Genomic DNA, 15,214 nt, shown 5'->3' with positions numbered 1-15,214 from the left:
AGACATCCAGAGCTGTAAAATCAATAAGTTCATTCTGGATTAAAGTCTCCAACTCTGTTATCAGCTTCAAAGAGCTAGTGTACCTTTTTCTTTTGCTCTCTTCCTCTACCTAAAAAGAGTTAGGATTTATTGCAATAGTTACAGTGCTTTTCATAGATCATCATTTCCTCTAGTTAGGTGAACCAATATAAAGTCAGTTTAAAGAAATTATTACTCTTTACCTCTTTCCAGCTAGAGAGAATATTCTAATAGTTTATTTGTTTGTTGTTTCAGAGTAAAAGACGTTGAGGATTTTACTGAAATAAATGCTGCTTCTCAGAAAAATAAGAGGCAAGACTGTCTTCTTTCCCTTACATACTTCTAAAAACTCTTTGGTTAGATAATGATACTAATACACTCTCCTATAAAGGAATGATGGAAGTCAAAATTAATACTTGAATTTGAGCTAATTACTTAAAATTCCTCATTAAATACGGGATGGTAAACATAAATAATTCAGTGTGGAAAAAACTTAGTTCTTGATTTTATCTTATACAAACTTAAACAGTGCATGACCATGTTTTTTAATTACAGACCACTTAATATGAAATGTTGTTATCAAATCAGCTGTTTCACAGCCAATGAATTAGTAGTTACTAGTATAAATGCTGTCATAAGGTCCTAGAGAATATATGGAGACCTAAGCTGTAGTAAGACAAAACAGTGCTGGATATAACTGCAAAGCAAATAACACGTTTTGGCAACCATTGCGCTGGTGCCTGTACTAAATATAACCATATTACCAAGTTAAAATGACATAATTATATAGTTTACTTAGAAGATGTAAACAGACTCTTCAGCTGTAGCATGGCAAGATGGTGAGATGTAAGAGTCATAAATAGAAATGAGAGATTCAGATATTATATAAGGAGGAGGTTCAGCAGTGGAGGAGCTTGGGTAAAGAGGTTGTGCTACTTCTGTCCTTGGAGGTTTTCAGGGGTCAATTGCAAAAAATCCTGAGTGAGTTGATCAGAACTCAGAGGATTAGAGACCTCCCAAGGACCCTTCCAACCTGACTTATCATGCAGTCCTATGATGCAAGAGAGACATGGACATACTGCAAAGAGTCCAACAGAGGATTACCAAGATGATCAAGGGATTGAAGCATTTATCCTCTGGGGAGAGGCTGAGAGAGCTGGGACTGTTCAGCCTGGGGAAGAGGAGTCTTGGGAGACCGTATCAACTACTTTAAATATACCTGAGAGGAGGATGCAGAGAAGGCACAGCCAGGTTCTTTTCAATGGTGCAATGAGAAGATGCAGTGGGCACTAACTGGGACGCAAGAGATTTCATGTGAACACCAGGAAACACTTCTATGCCATTTGGGTGATGGAGCACTGGCACAGGTTTCCCAGAGAGGAATGCCCATAAATGGAGAAGCTTATTGTGGGGTCTTCTCCTTGGATGTCTTCAGAAGCTACCTGGATCTGGGCCTGGGCACCTTACTCTGGGTGGCCCTGCTTGAGTAGGGGGTTGGACCAGATGGCCTCCAGAGGTTCCTGCCAGCCTCAGCCCTCTTGTGATTCTGTATATGATATTTTGAGTAGCATGTCGTATCTCTGTAATGACACAGTGGAGAGAACCAGAAAAATACTGTAGTTAGAAATGATAACTTTTAATTCATAAGTAAAGATTTGTAGAAATTGTAGTATACACTCAGTATAGTCAGGAACATCCCTTGTTAAATGCATACACTTTTTTTTCTTTTTCAACATACAAAATTCAACGCATGTAATATGCTTAAATTTAATCAAATAACTTGATTAATTTTGAGGTGTTTCTAACTTTCACAGAGATGAGAACCTTGGTGATCATGTGGAAGTGAAGTCTCCTGATGACCAAAGTAGAAAAAGGTGAGACTCAGTTCATAGTTCTCTCTAAAATTTAAAGACCACATAGCAAGAGCTGTAGTTGTTCAGCGTGGTATCTAAAAACACTAACACCTAATGCAAATAAGCTGAATGTGCATAACTCGTGTAAGATATCTATATTATTTATAAAATGTGCCAGATTAATTAAATATAGCAGCATAACTGCATGTATTAGCAAAGCAACATAAGCAAACATATTCACAGCTTAAAAAAATCATTGATGCTTGTTTGTCAACTAATGTGAAGGCAGTATTATGTTATCAGGTACCATTCATGTGGTATTTTGGTAGTCTTCCATTTAGTTGTATATATAAATTATGAGGAAAAACTTAACTATCTGAATACAGAAGTACTTCTGCTTTTTTTTTTTTTTTTTTTTTTAATATAAACATTTTTATCCTAGCAGTTCCACTTAACAGACCAGAGGAACATAACACTGAATATGTAAAGTGAATGAGTTTCTCTTTTAGTTCTGAAAAGAAGCCTGCCAGATTAGTGCTGAAGCACAATAGAGGGTGCTGCTTCACACAGCATGCTATGCATATGAAACAGCGACCAGCATGGAGTGAGGTTCATTTAGCAAAGCTTTAGACCTTGGCAAATAAATCAAAATGCAGACCAAACATCCAGAGTTAAGGCTTATAGTCATCAAATTGTTTCAGAATATAACATTTAACAAACCAAACAAGAGTAGCTTTTGTCTGAGATGCTTTGTAAAATTGTGAAGAAAATTATTAGCACTTATTACTTAAATCCTATAATTTATCTGACAAGGTTTATTCCTGTTTGATGGCATATTATCTTTACTGATGGAAAATTGCAGAAGACAAGGTTTATTCTGCTTGAATCATAATCCTGCTTCTTTAAATAAGAGTCTGTATCTGTTTAGCTCATCATTACTGATGAAAACATTAGTCTAGTATTTATATGTATGTATGTATATATATAAATAAAATATTAAATTTCTGAGCTGGAACTAAAGTACAGTAAAAACGAGAATAAAATATTGTGGAATATTGCTAAGAACATGCAGAATATTATTAACCATTGAAACTCTACTGTACAGCTGAAAACCTCAGTGTGCACTTTGAGGAAACTAAGGTTCAATTATGTTAGGGGAAGTTTCTGATAGGTATTTATCTACTAGCATAAACTGAGGGCTTAAAATTACATATCTGTGATTCTGTTGTTTTCCACAAGCAACAATTTAGCAACAGTAGGAAAACATTAGGTTTCTTTAACTGCTGTCACTAACATAAGCTTCTCCATTTATGGGCAAAAGTGTAACTGAAGGCTGTGTAGCTGAAAAGGACTTTTATAAATACTGCTTTCTTGTTGCTTTTTTCTTTTTTTTTTTTTAGCATAACTAAGCAAATATATGAAAATCCTTCAAGTGCTTCAAATAATGTCCCAGAAGTAACCTACCTCAGTGACAGCAGAAGAAAGAGCAGGTACAGTGGACAATTAATTGAGAATTGTTACATTTGAAGTGCGATTTCTTGCCAAAAAAAAAAAAAAGAAAGAGAAAGCATCTTTATGCAAGAAATTTCAGGGATATTTGAAAACCTCACACTGGTCTCTGATATAATGCCAGACCCCTTTCAAATTTTTCCTGCAGAAATACAAGCCCACAAAGCAAACCTTCTGTGCACAGAGTGGGCAGGGCTAGGTATACCTTGTGTAGCTCTAGAGATGCGGCTGAGGCCACATGAAATTTAGAAGAGTTGTTGAGCCAAAATTCTTACATAATCAGTAGAGCAAAGGTAATCCAGCGTGTTACTTAGATGCTAGATGCACCGTGCTGTAGGAGAGCTTATTTCTTTCCAAGGCTGTAAAGAAAAAATTACATTATTCACTGAGTTGGCTTCTGAATTTCCTAAAGCTGTATGGGATGAATCTTAGCCCTTGTTTCATCTCTTACCCCAAACATTATTGCTGTGACCTGGGCTTCCGACTTTTTAATCAAGTATAAATTATTTTTAAAACCAATTCTCCTTCTCTATTTGGACTCTGTCACTCAAAGCATTCAATTCTGAGTGGGAAAAAAAATGCATTATAGGGATATGAAATAGAACTAGCTAAAAACCATGTCTGTTGGTAAGAGGAAATCGTTGCATGTTTATCTGAGGAAGTTTTTTGTGACAAGCAAATCCAGGCTTGCATTATTATTAAATGGCATGCATATTATGATGTTCTGTAAAATATAAAATATTTATCATTTACATTTCTCACTATCTGTACAATTTTAATAGATTTCTGGTGTTGCATAAAATACAACAAATGTATTTTTATATTACAACAAATGTAAAAGGACAGGTAAGTGTAAGGTCTATCTGGGCTGTATAATACCCCACACATGCATGTTGTCAGTCTGTTAACTTTACCTGAAAAGACATTCTGCAAGCACATATAAGGATAAAAAAATTTCACAGCGTTACTGAATAATAGCATGCAAGATTGATATGAAACGTAATAATTATGTTAAATTATCATTACTGTTGTAACTACATTAAATTACTTCACCTTGAGTACTGTGTTCAGTTTTGGGTCCCTCACTACAAGGAAGACCTCAAGGCCCTGGTTCGTATTCAGAGAAGGGCAATGAAGCTGGTGAGGGGTCTGGAGCACAGGTCTTATGAGGAGTGGGTGATGGACCTGGGATTGTTCAGTCTGGAGAAGAGGAGGTTCAGGGGAGACCTTAATGCTCTCTACAACTACCTGAAGGGAGGTTGTGGCAGGGTGGGGGTTGACCTCTTCTCACATGTAACTAGCGATAGGACTAGAGCGAATGGCCTCAAGTTGCACCAGGGTAGATTCAGATTGGATGTTAGGAGAAACATCCTCTCCAAAAGAGTAGTCAAGCACTGGAATGGGCTGCCCAGGGAAGTGGTTGAGTCACCATCCCTGGAAGTGTTCATGAAATGTTTAGATGTAGTGGACAGAAGTACATGGTTTAGTGGGAAATACTGATGATAGGGGATGCTTGGACTGGATGATCTTGGCTGATCGTTTCCAAACTTGGTGATTTTATGATTCCATGAATTAGCATATACTTTATGAATTTCTGGAAGAATGAGGGTAATTAAATCAGTTCAGAAATGTTCAAAACATATATGACAAGATGGCTTGTTCAGCTGTCATATAGTTGCTCATCCTTTCCATGCCAAACAAAACTGACAGTTAAGTAAAAGTAACCAGGAAAAAAAAAGGAAAAATTAACTGCTCTGGCAGCTAAATTCAGTTATCGCAAGGAATGCAAATCACACATGAAACAACCTGTATTACAAAGACCCTCAGTCTACTTCGAGGGACATACTGTAATTTTGTTTGGCTATTTGACAGTTGGACAGAGGGCTAGTGAAAGAAGACAAAAATTGCAAAAACGCAGCATGTCACCATTTCATATTAAGTATAATATAGGCTGAGATATGAGCACAGGCAAAACCATTGTTGTAGTGTAGATTTCACTCAGTAGCCTTGTGGAGTATTTCATTTTGAAATACTAAAGAATCATACAGCACGTAAACACAGTGTAGGGATACTTTATGTCCAAGTTACACTTTCTTGTTTAATATATATTTCTTGATGAAAGCAAAAAAAGAACTCATAACTAAATAGGATTTTTTTTTTTTTACAACAGTGTTACGTTTGTTTAATTTCCATATGATCAGTGTAGTGAAGCCTTTTACAATAAAAAGTAGCTTTTCATAATTTTTATGTATTTACTGCCTTGCAGAAATTCATCACGTCATGCCTATGATGAAAATATAACTGGAAATACTATCAAAACTGTTTACTCTACTTCTGATCAGTAAGTACACATTAATAATATTATGCAGTATCAAAGGGCACAGATGTTTTACATAAGCTTTTCAGGTGTTCGAACAAAAGAGAGCAGTGGAAGTCATCATTAGGCTAGTCAGACAGCTTTTCATACAGCACTCCCTTTCAGTGGGATCTTGTCTTCAAATCATTACTACAGTTTGGCAGCCTAATATTATGTGGGCTTGTTGGAGCTGACATATAAAACATCTAGAAACAATAGCCAGGGCCTTAAGTGGTAGAGTTGGATTTGTGATTCTGTAGGTTTCTAACTCTGCTGGCTACTTTCTCTGCAAAATTTCATTCCTTTTTGAAAATAGTGTTTATGTGACCAAGTTTAAGTCCGAATGTGGTAGAATAGGTTCACATGATAATGCTGATTAAAAATTTCATGTTTTCACACCAGTAAATATTTTCCCAAGCATAGAAGAATATTTGTTCAAATCAGTAATATCTCTTGAGGAGGAAAAAAAATTAAATGTGCACACTGCTTTCAGTTCAGATAATTTGGATATTTCCATTACTTGGAAATGCATAGAATCATAAAAACTTGTATACTTTTCAATGTAAGTATAAGAAACTTTGGGGATGATTAAGAAATGAATACATTGTTTGATCATTGACTGGAAAGGAGCAGGACCAGTTAATTTTATAATACAAAAGCAGCACTGACAGTTGCACCTAGCTAATACATACACTGATGGCTTATAAGGATGCAAAAAAAAAAAAAAAGAGAAAATATTTAAAAACATTGATGTTGTTATAAATACTAGGTGAGCTGTTTTATACATATGTCCTATATAGCTGCCTTGAAAATACACACAGTGCACTAAGATTATCAGTTTTCTCCTTGAGATTGCTCTTTTTCTGACAGCTGATGTTATATTATATACACAGGAGTATAATTGGAAAAGATATATGTACATACTGCAGGAAGCCCTTGGGCATAGATGCCAAAATGATCTTAGATGCCTTGCAAATTTGCTGTCATTCAACTTGCTTCAAGGTAAGAAAATTTCACTTACTATTACGAAATAAAATGTAAATATAATACTTACGTTATATTACACATCTAATAAGTGAATAGTTAGGCCTTAGGCGTGGGAGATGAGGAAGGCTTGCACACTAAAGGAGAAGAATAATCTAGGAAGTACTTGTCTCTAGTCTTTCTCTTTCCTCCCCAATCCTTTCCCTCTCCCTCTCCTTGCCTCTCCTTCCTTTCTCTTGCAAAAACCAGAAGGATAAAGGATACAGCAGGACATATCCTGAATGTGATTCATATTTATAAGCCTTCAGTTATACATACTTCCCGACTGATACAGTGAATTATATCCTATTTATAGTTTAATCATACTGTAAAATCTTATTGTACTTCTTTTCTATGAAGTTTTGTGAATTTTCTCGGTTAAAGCCACACTCAAAGGCACTATTAAGAAGAATTTACATAAATAATAGGGTTGAAATCACTTTCCCATTGGGATCAAAATATCGGTTAAGATTTTGTTGCTATGGAGAGTTTCTGCTGTATAATAAAATAATTTTAATTCTGCTTGCATCTTCATGCATGATTTGTTGTTGTAACAATAATTACTCGTGCAAAACCCCCTCATTAGCATAGATCACTTTCTGCCCAGTCTACCATAGTTTCTGTTTCTCAGACCTACTCTTCTATCCAGCTGTTGCATGAAAAGTCACCCAAACCTGACTTGTGAGCACTAGCAATGCAATTTCATCTCTGACAATCACTATGTAATACTTTCTCAAAATTGTTATTACAAATACAAACTCTGGTTTGCTTCCATTCTTTTTAGATGGATGAACCCACATAAAGAGGAATTATTTTTGAATGCAGTTAGGACTGATAATTTCTTGTGTTGTTATCAGCTGAATTATTTTTTAAATATTTAAGCTTTCTGATTAGATTATATCCTTTTTGATACATATTCCCAATTGGCAATGTGTTTTCCCAGCAAAAGTCAGCTTAAGTTTTCTGTAACTACACATTTATGAAAGTATTGGCAGAAAATTAAGCAACTAAGTATTATCTGAGGTTCAAAATTCTGTTCTGTAAATAGAATGACAGTGTTTCTTGATACACTCAGTGTATGCTCTCCTTGTGACTTTGGGAAGTCAGTCTTTGTGTTTATCTGTGCAGTTTAATACATGAAATAAGGGAAATTTAGCTCAGAATTTAGCTTTTTCTTATATTTGTTAAAGAAGTCTCTGGATTCTTCAGTAATGGGAAATATATATAATGGTTAAGGTAAAGTAATATAAAAAGTTTGAAATAAGAAAGTTCAGATTCCTTGAGTTCTGCTCTGAGTTGGATGTTTAATTATGCTTCCTTTACTCAGTGAAAACGGAAGGGGATCTTGAAATGGTGAATCATCTTGTTTTAGAATCAAATTCTAAGTGAAGATAGAAATTACCCTCTGGAAATGTCTGGGGGAGAGAGAGAGGTTAGTGATGATAAATAGAACCTAGACAACCAGCCGAGATTCAGATATCTGACTTCTAGAGGGCTGAAAATTTTATTTCTACATTTATAGTTTATTTCATGTAAATATTTTTTATTTTTTTTTTTAATTCAGAATTCATGATACTACAGTACTCACAAATGCTGTTCTGATCTGGATATGTTTGCTTTATGAATGTGTATGCTGGAAATGAATAGTAGTGAAGGGCTTTATTTTATTTTTTGTTTTTACTTTTACTTGCATTTTGAAGTGTGAAGTATGCAAAAGACCACTGGAAGATCTGAAAGCAGGAGACAGTGTTTGGATTTACAGACAAACTGTACATTGTGAGCCTTGCTACTCCAAAATTAAGGGTAAGATGCAAGATTTATTATATTGAACAGAGGAAAAAAACGTAAGGAACATTCAGAAAACTTCAGTGTATTACAAGTCTGTTGCTTTTGCTTGTATCAGTGTATGCAAACCTTTTCAAAGTCTGCCCCAAAAAAAGGGAAATTAAAAAAATCTATTAAATTATAATGAAAATATTATACTGACTGACATTCTTTACTTTGTGAGGAGGATAGTGAGTAAACAAATATGCAAGGTGGCAAAGAATGAAGCTTTTATTTCGTTAACTTCTCTAGAAGTTGTTAGACTTTAAATCTTCTTTGTTCATGGCAATTATTAATTCATAATACTATAAAACAGTACTTCTATACCAAATAAAGACAAACTTAAACCTAGATGAAAAGTTATAACCTAGTTTTGCCTTATGGGCTTTTTTGAGATATGATCACGTAAACTGAAATTAATCAATTTGTGTTGTTAAAGAACAGTGTTGTTAAGCCATTGCAAAATTTGATGGGAAGAGTGAATTTTACAATTAATCATATTTAAAAAATAAGGCATTGTGACTGTTATAAAACTGTAGAAAGAAATACCAAAAGTATGCATATTGTTTTATAAATGTATATACCATCTTTGAGCAAGTGACAAGAAGTGATAACCAGACTCCGATTGATTTTCTAAGGAAAAAAGAAGACCTAAAGATTTACTTGTATGACATTTAGAGACTGCTTCTGTATTTGGCATCTCTAATCATTTTTTTTTCTCTTGCAGAAAAATGGATCTACTAATTTTGACATACAGAAAGTAAGACAAAGAAGTCCCACTTGTGTTTACTTAAGTGTATTGGCCTGTTACTTCAAAGTGTTGAGGAACACAATCAGTTTTTATTTCTAGAATGCCCTACTGCATGGTTCTCAAAGGAATGAATTCCATGAGAATTGAGATGCCTTTTCATACACAGATTCCAGAAAGCAAAACAAGATATCTATTGTTCAGTATATTCATCACTGCTAAACTGTATGTAAAACTAATGATAATTTATTGAAATGTTCTGAATAGGACATACTTCTGAGTAGGACATACTTACACATCAGTTCTGAAGGCTGTTTATTCTTTTTATTGCAACCATATCTCCTTATAAATAAGAAACTGTTATCTTTGTGAAGCATGAAAGGTATTAATCTCATCTATGATTAGCCATCTAGAAGTCAGTTATTCAGTTAAAACTACTGGTTTCATATAGAGTGAGGTGGGTTCTTCTTCATGCTTTGAAGACAGACGTGAATCTCCAGAGGAAGATTCTTCCCAAATAACTTAAATGATAATTTTAAGATAGAACAAGTATATTTGGAGAATACATCTCCCTTTATTAACGGCAGAGGCATTATAAACAAAAAAATTGTTAGTTGATTTATCACAGTAGTATCCCACTCCATGTCTTTAATCCTGGTAACCATTGTATTAGCAGTTGAATTTTTTTTAAGAAGTGCACACTTCACAGTTGCCATGAAGTCACAGAATACGTGCTTTGCCTGACATTATGTTGTATTTGTATTTCTTACTCTATCAAGCTGCCTGTCTAAATATCTGGGATGGATTAATCTCTTCTAAATGTAAACATATTCGGTGAGGAAGTAGATAATTTTAGGAACTGGTTGGTCAGATTGAAAGTATCTATTTTATGATGAGGTTAGCCATGTTATGAACAGATATTTTACTTTCCACTGCTTACAAAGGAACCTGGGGTAAATAGTTCCGATCTCTAGACACTGACATTGAGACAGATGACTTCCTTCTCTTGAGCCTACATTGAAAGCTTTTTATTTTTGGACAGTGTATATCTGTTGAAGTACAGAAACTGAAATGACTTCATTCTCTGTTATGTTTCTGCGACACTTAATTGTTATTTGCCTTAATTGCCTAAAATAATTATTTCAGTGGTTTACTGGAAAAACAAAGATATCGACTGCTATTCTATGCTTTGAGGTGTTTTAGATCATAATATTCAGAAATGATTTTCCTCCCTTACCTCTCTGCTGAAAAGGACTTCTTAGTTATGACTGTGACAGAGTTGAGTGCTTGGAATCTGCTGGACCTGACCAGAGCTTACAAAACTGAAAAGTGCCAAATCCATAGATTAGTATTAGACTGTTGAATGTCTGTCACTGCCAAATTTTCTCTCCTTGTTTGCACTTGCTCTAATAGAGACAGGAGGTAAGAATTTCTGTATGATTTAAACCTTTGGGCCCTCAACTGAATACGATGCAGTCTGTTTAGCCTAGCGTAAAGAGTGTACATACTGTTGTATGAAAGAGTCATGTAACAGTACATAATTTGTTTAATTATTTTTATGAAAAATGATTATGAATTAATGGTAGTAGCTTTAGAAAATCTGTTATTATCTGTTTTCTATTATTTCTTTTTCTATTGTGTGCCCATTGCTGATGACATGCTTTAGTTAAATTATTATCAATATTACCATGTGCATTACTGATGTAATGAGACTTGCAAAACATAGAGGAGTTTTAATATTGGGTGACAAATTTGGTCCTGTTCAGAGACCAACAGTTATTCCTAAGGCTGAATTACAATGGAAGTTGCTAGATATTTACCTGAGACAGCACATTAGAATCCAGTGCATTCCAGTGTTTGAGAAACCAGGAGAAAACTCTGGATCCAAATATCTGGTACTTAAATACTCACTGACAGAGAAGTAACAATACAGAAGCAATAAACAATAATTCTGTGCTCATCAATTCATCCTTGCTGAACAGCACTGGCTATTTTGCAATGTGGATTGAGTTTTTTTTTTTTTTTTTTTTTTAATTATCATATGTTGTAATTTTCCTGAAAAGAAACACTGGTTTTGTGATGTGTGATATTTACCATATAAAAGCACAGATAGCAGTACTCATTAAAAAAATCAAATTAACATCTCAATAGCGATGTATCAAAACGGAATTGTTTTTTGTCCTTTTTGCATATCATTAGCATGTGGTGTTTTATTTCTCTTTGACTGGTACTTCCATGAACTATTGAAATGAGCAGTTTGCTGACAGCTGTTTTAATGAATGTGTTATCTTCAATAATGCTTTAAATTAGACTGAAAAGCTGCATTGAGAGGTGATGTACTAAATTATGTGGGATTTTGTGATTCATCAGGCCCATTTTCTCAGTGTGTAATGGATAGTTTCTTTTGCAAATCTTGGGCATAGCTCTACAGGGGAAAAAAATCATTCATGCATATACATATGTAGATGGCATCAAGACTACTTCATTACATATTTACATATTTACAAGTAGGAGGAGCGTCACAAGAACTGTTTCACTGTTGTACTGTATTCTGCTGTATCCTATATAGGTTCTTACAGAACACTCAGTCTTTGCTTGAAGCAAAGTGATAAGCATGTTAATATTGTCTTCTAGTCTTTTTCCTCTTGCAATAAATGCCTCTATGAGTTTGACAAGACAGTCTCTCTTCTTTATAGAGCCTCATTAGCTTATGAAAATGTGGTCAACTGCAAACGGTCCTTGCTTTTATTCAGTAGGACAGCTCTCTGTATTTCTCCTTGATATGGAGATGCATGTCATGTTGGAAGTTGTACGTGTTCAGTGTGTATCTCCTTAAACATGTATGAGTCACTTATACACTTTCTTCTCTTGATATTTTAAAAATCCTGTTATTTAGGATAAAATATACCGGTTTTCCTGATTGTTTTTGCTTTAGGATCCTAAGGTTGCTTGTTGTTCACAGTAACTACTGATACCCGAGGAGACAGTTCTAGCTTCCAGTCAAATAAGTATCAGACTGCAAGAGAGAAATGTAGCCTTCCTTTTTCCCTTCCACTGCACCAGATTATCTCATTTTTCTTCACCCTAGCTTAACAGCAGAGACACACTCCATTCCATAACAACAGTGGATAAAGACACCTAGATAGGTTTGATATGCCAAAGCCTGAAATTGTTAACTAAAAAATGTTTTGTTTAACCACGTAAGTGATTAATAGTCCTAGAGATCTTAAGGCTATTTTATATTTACTTCTTTGACTTCGAAATCTTCAAAGTGTCATGCGCTTTGCCTGGCCTGACCAACTCAGTTCTTATCTCCCGCATCAGTAAAATGAAGATCTAAGAAACACTCCATGCATTTTAGGGATGAGAATCTGCAGATATTCTCAAAGCACATTTGCTAGTATTGGACACCCTCAAAACTCTCATCTTTTAAAATCATGGAGATGGTAGTGTTCTCTTTCAAAAGAGCACTGCCCATAAAGTAGGAAGGACATGATTAATTTATCCCCCAGCACTACCTATGTTTTAACCAGATGGTTTAATACTTTGGTGTGTGAAATAAAGTATGTTCCCATTCATGTTTTTGCCATGTTCCATGACTTGTGCAGGGTGAATTCTTACAGCCTGTAGACCACAGGTTATCTGCACAATCTGCACACTCGATATCTGTATGCCTACTGAACCCTCAGGAACTACTATTGAGTAGAAAATACAGAAAAAATCCCAGAAGCAAAGAGAACATCCTGGAATTTCTTTGAGTCATCAGAGTGGTCTAATTCATAATTAAAAGCAGTCTTTATGATTCTCTGTTTATCCCTGTTAACATCATGCTCCCTTCTAGCACCATTAGAGGAGCTGGGTGCACTCAGCTTTGGCTTGAGCAGGATAGTGAGGGAGTGTGAGGTGGTGAGTTTCATTTGAGAGTAGTAGAAAAGACTTCAGAGGATGATCTCTTTTAAGCTTTGGTATATTCTTTGCCTTTTTTTGCCTCTGAACTCTGCTGGATGGGAACTAATTCCCTCTTTCTGTGCAGTACTCAGCATAGCGGCCTCTGGGTGGTACTTCTGCACCTGTGGATACGGCTCAAGGAAAACAGGTTTCACCTTCCTTTCCAAGAAAGCTACCTATAATTTACTGCTTTTCAGGAGGTTTTATACCTGTGTGAGTTATAAATTGTCAGCTACAGCCTCTTCTTACCCGTGCCAAGACTTAAAACTTCTTGATTTTGGCCCATTAGAATCAATGTCTGAGTCTTGGCATTGCTGTATAGTCTTCAGACATCTGCTTAGCACTCTCAGACAGCTGTTACAGTCAAAGCAATGGCAGCCAATATTTTAAAACTACATACTCTGAAAAGAAAAAAAAAGAGAGAAAGGAGAAAAGAATAGTCATTTCTGAAAAGAAAATTCAGTATTTTTCTAGCTTTCATGGTATTTTTCCTAATGGGGGAATAAATACTTGTGTTCACATGTCATAATACGCAAAACTAGCAGAAAAAGGGAAAACGACTAAGAAAAAAATGAAAGCGTTGTGCAAAGAAGCCAATTAAGGGCAAGTAGAGTTGGTGCTTTTGAAACTGGGGATAGGAATTTAAAAGTAATAGTGTTGTCATAAATAATGGTGTCATTGAAATCAATAATAAAACTTGACTGCAAGATGAATACTCTAGAAAATATTTATCTTCACATCTTCTGGTTCCTCTAGGGAGTATCCAGCTATGGAATCTGGAATTATGTCATCTCTGTCTCTAACTCAGATGTTATAATTAAGAATTGGATATCAGCTTCCTGAACATGTAGCACTGTAATCCCAGACATTCAAATATTTTGAGTACTAATATTTGGTAAATCTACAAAAAAAAAAAAAAAAAAAAGAACAACAACAACAAAAAACAAACAAACAAAAAATCCCATACAACTGAGAATGTATTTATCCTTTTACCAAAGTAACAGTATAACTTTCTGAAGTAAAATACCAGTTTTCTCCAGACGAAAATTCTCTGTGGGAGTAGGCATGCTAGTTTTGACATGAGTGACATCTCTGGAAAGCTTGAGGAAGAAAACAGAAATACTAATTCTTCTGCCTGTTCCACTGCAGTGTGAGACATCCCAGACACTCAGTCAGAGGAAAGCACATGCTCTGTTAGTCTGTTTGACTCTGTTTGTTTCCTAATTGAGCTTTCTAACAAAGAATCAGATCTTCTCAGCAGGAACAAAAAGGAAACAGTGAAGTGGGGGTAGGAGGGGCTTTGTTTCTCCTGAAGAAATCTGAACAAATACACAGAAAAGGCATAGCTGAAAATAAACCGTAATTCAAAAGTCCTTCATCAGACCAGTGAGCGCACTTGCAAAATGCCTTTGCCACAGCAACATTTATTTTGTATACAGATTGTTTCAGGGCTGCTTACTGTGGAGCTCCTGTCCAGCCTCGGAGGTTTGGCTGGCAGAGACTGCATAATGGAACAAATTAAGTGTTCCAGAAAGTACTGGGCTTATGTGGTGAGATTTTGGTAACATTGCCCACAAGGGTAGTCTCTGTGAGCAGAGCCCAGCAGCTGCTCCATATCAGAAGAGAGTCAGTTCCAGCTGCTCCAAAAGGAAGCTGCAGCCTATGGAGAGATCCTATAGCAGCAGCCCCAAGCCAGAGCTGCAGCTTGAGGAGAGGAGCCTTGTGGAGCTGCAGCCTATGGGAAACTCACACAAGGTCAGTTCAGAAATGACAGCATCCCTTGTGAGGGACCCATGTGGAGTGGGAGACTGTGACAGTGAAGGAGTAGTAGAGACAAAGTGTTATGGACTGACTACAGCTCCCATTCTCCATGTCCTATGACACCTGTGGGGAGGATGTGTGGGGAAGCTGTTTCTAATCTGCTTTTGTTTTTTC

General features: G+C 35.7%; 1 protein-coding gene across 3 annotated transcripts in view; it reads left to right on the top strand.

Moving 5' to 3' along the window:
* SCEL (sciellin) overlaps window positions 1-11,047 on the top strand; it is a 52,276-nt gene extending 41,229 nt beyond the window's left edge. For all 3 annotated transcript variants that reach the window (XM_048946271.1, XM_048946262.1, XM_048946281.1), the window contains 7 exons: window positions 274-330; window positions 1,833-1,892; window positions 3,272-3,361; window positions 5,647-5,721; window positions 6,630-6,738; window positions 8,460-8,562; window positions 9,311-11,047. In XM_048946271.1, the coding sequence (XP_048802228.1) occupies window positions 274-330; window positions 1,833-1,892; window positions 3,272-3,361; window positions 5,647-5,721; window positions 6,630-6,738; window positions 8,460-8,562; window positions 9,311-9,327 (511 nt within the window). In that variant the 3' untranslated portion in view covers window positions 9,328-11,047. The remainder of the gene's footprint in view (window positions 1-273; window positions 331-1,832; window positions 1,893-3,271; window positions 3,362-5,646; window positions 5,722-6,629; window positions 6,739-8,459; window positions 8,563-9,310) is intronic.
* The last annotated feature ends 4,167 nt before the right edge of the window (window positions 11,048-15,214 follow it).

Source organism: Lagopus muta, chromosome 1, assembly GCF_023343835.1.
Source record: "Lagopus muta isolate bLagMut1 chromosome 1, bLagMut1 primary, whole genome shotgun sequence".
Taxonomy (NCBI): Eukaryota; Metazoa; Chordata; class Aves; order Galliformes; family Phasianidae; genus Lagopus; species Lagopus muta.
The sequence above is the reverse complement of the archived record's forward strand: the minus strand, read 5'-3'. Positions and strand labels throughout refer to the sequence as shown.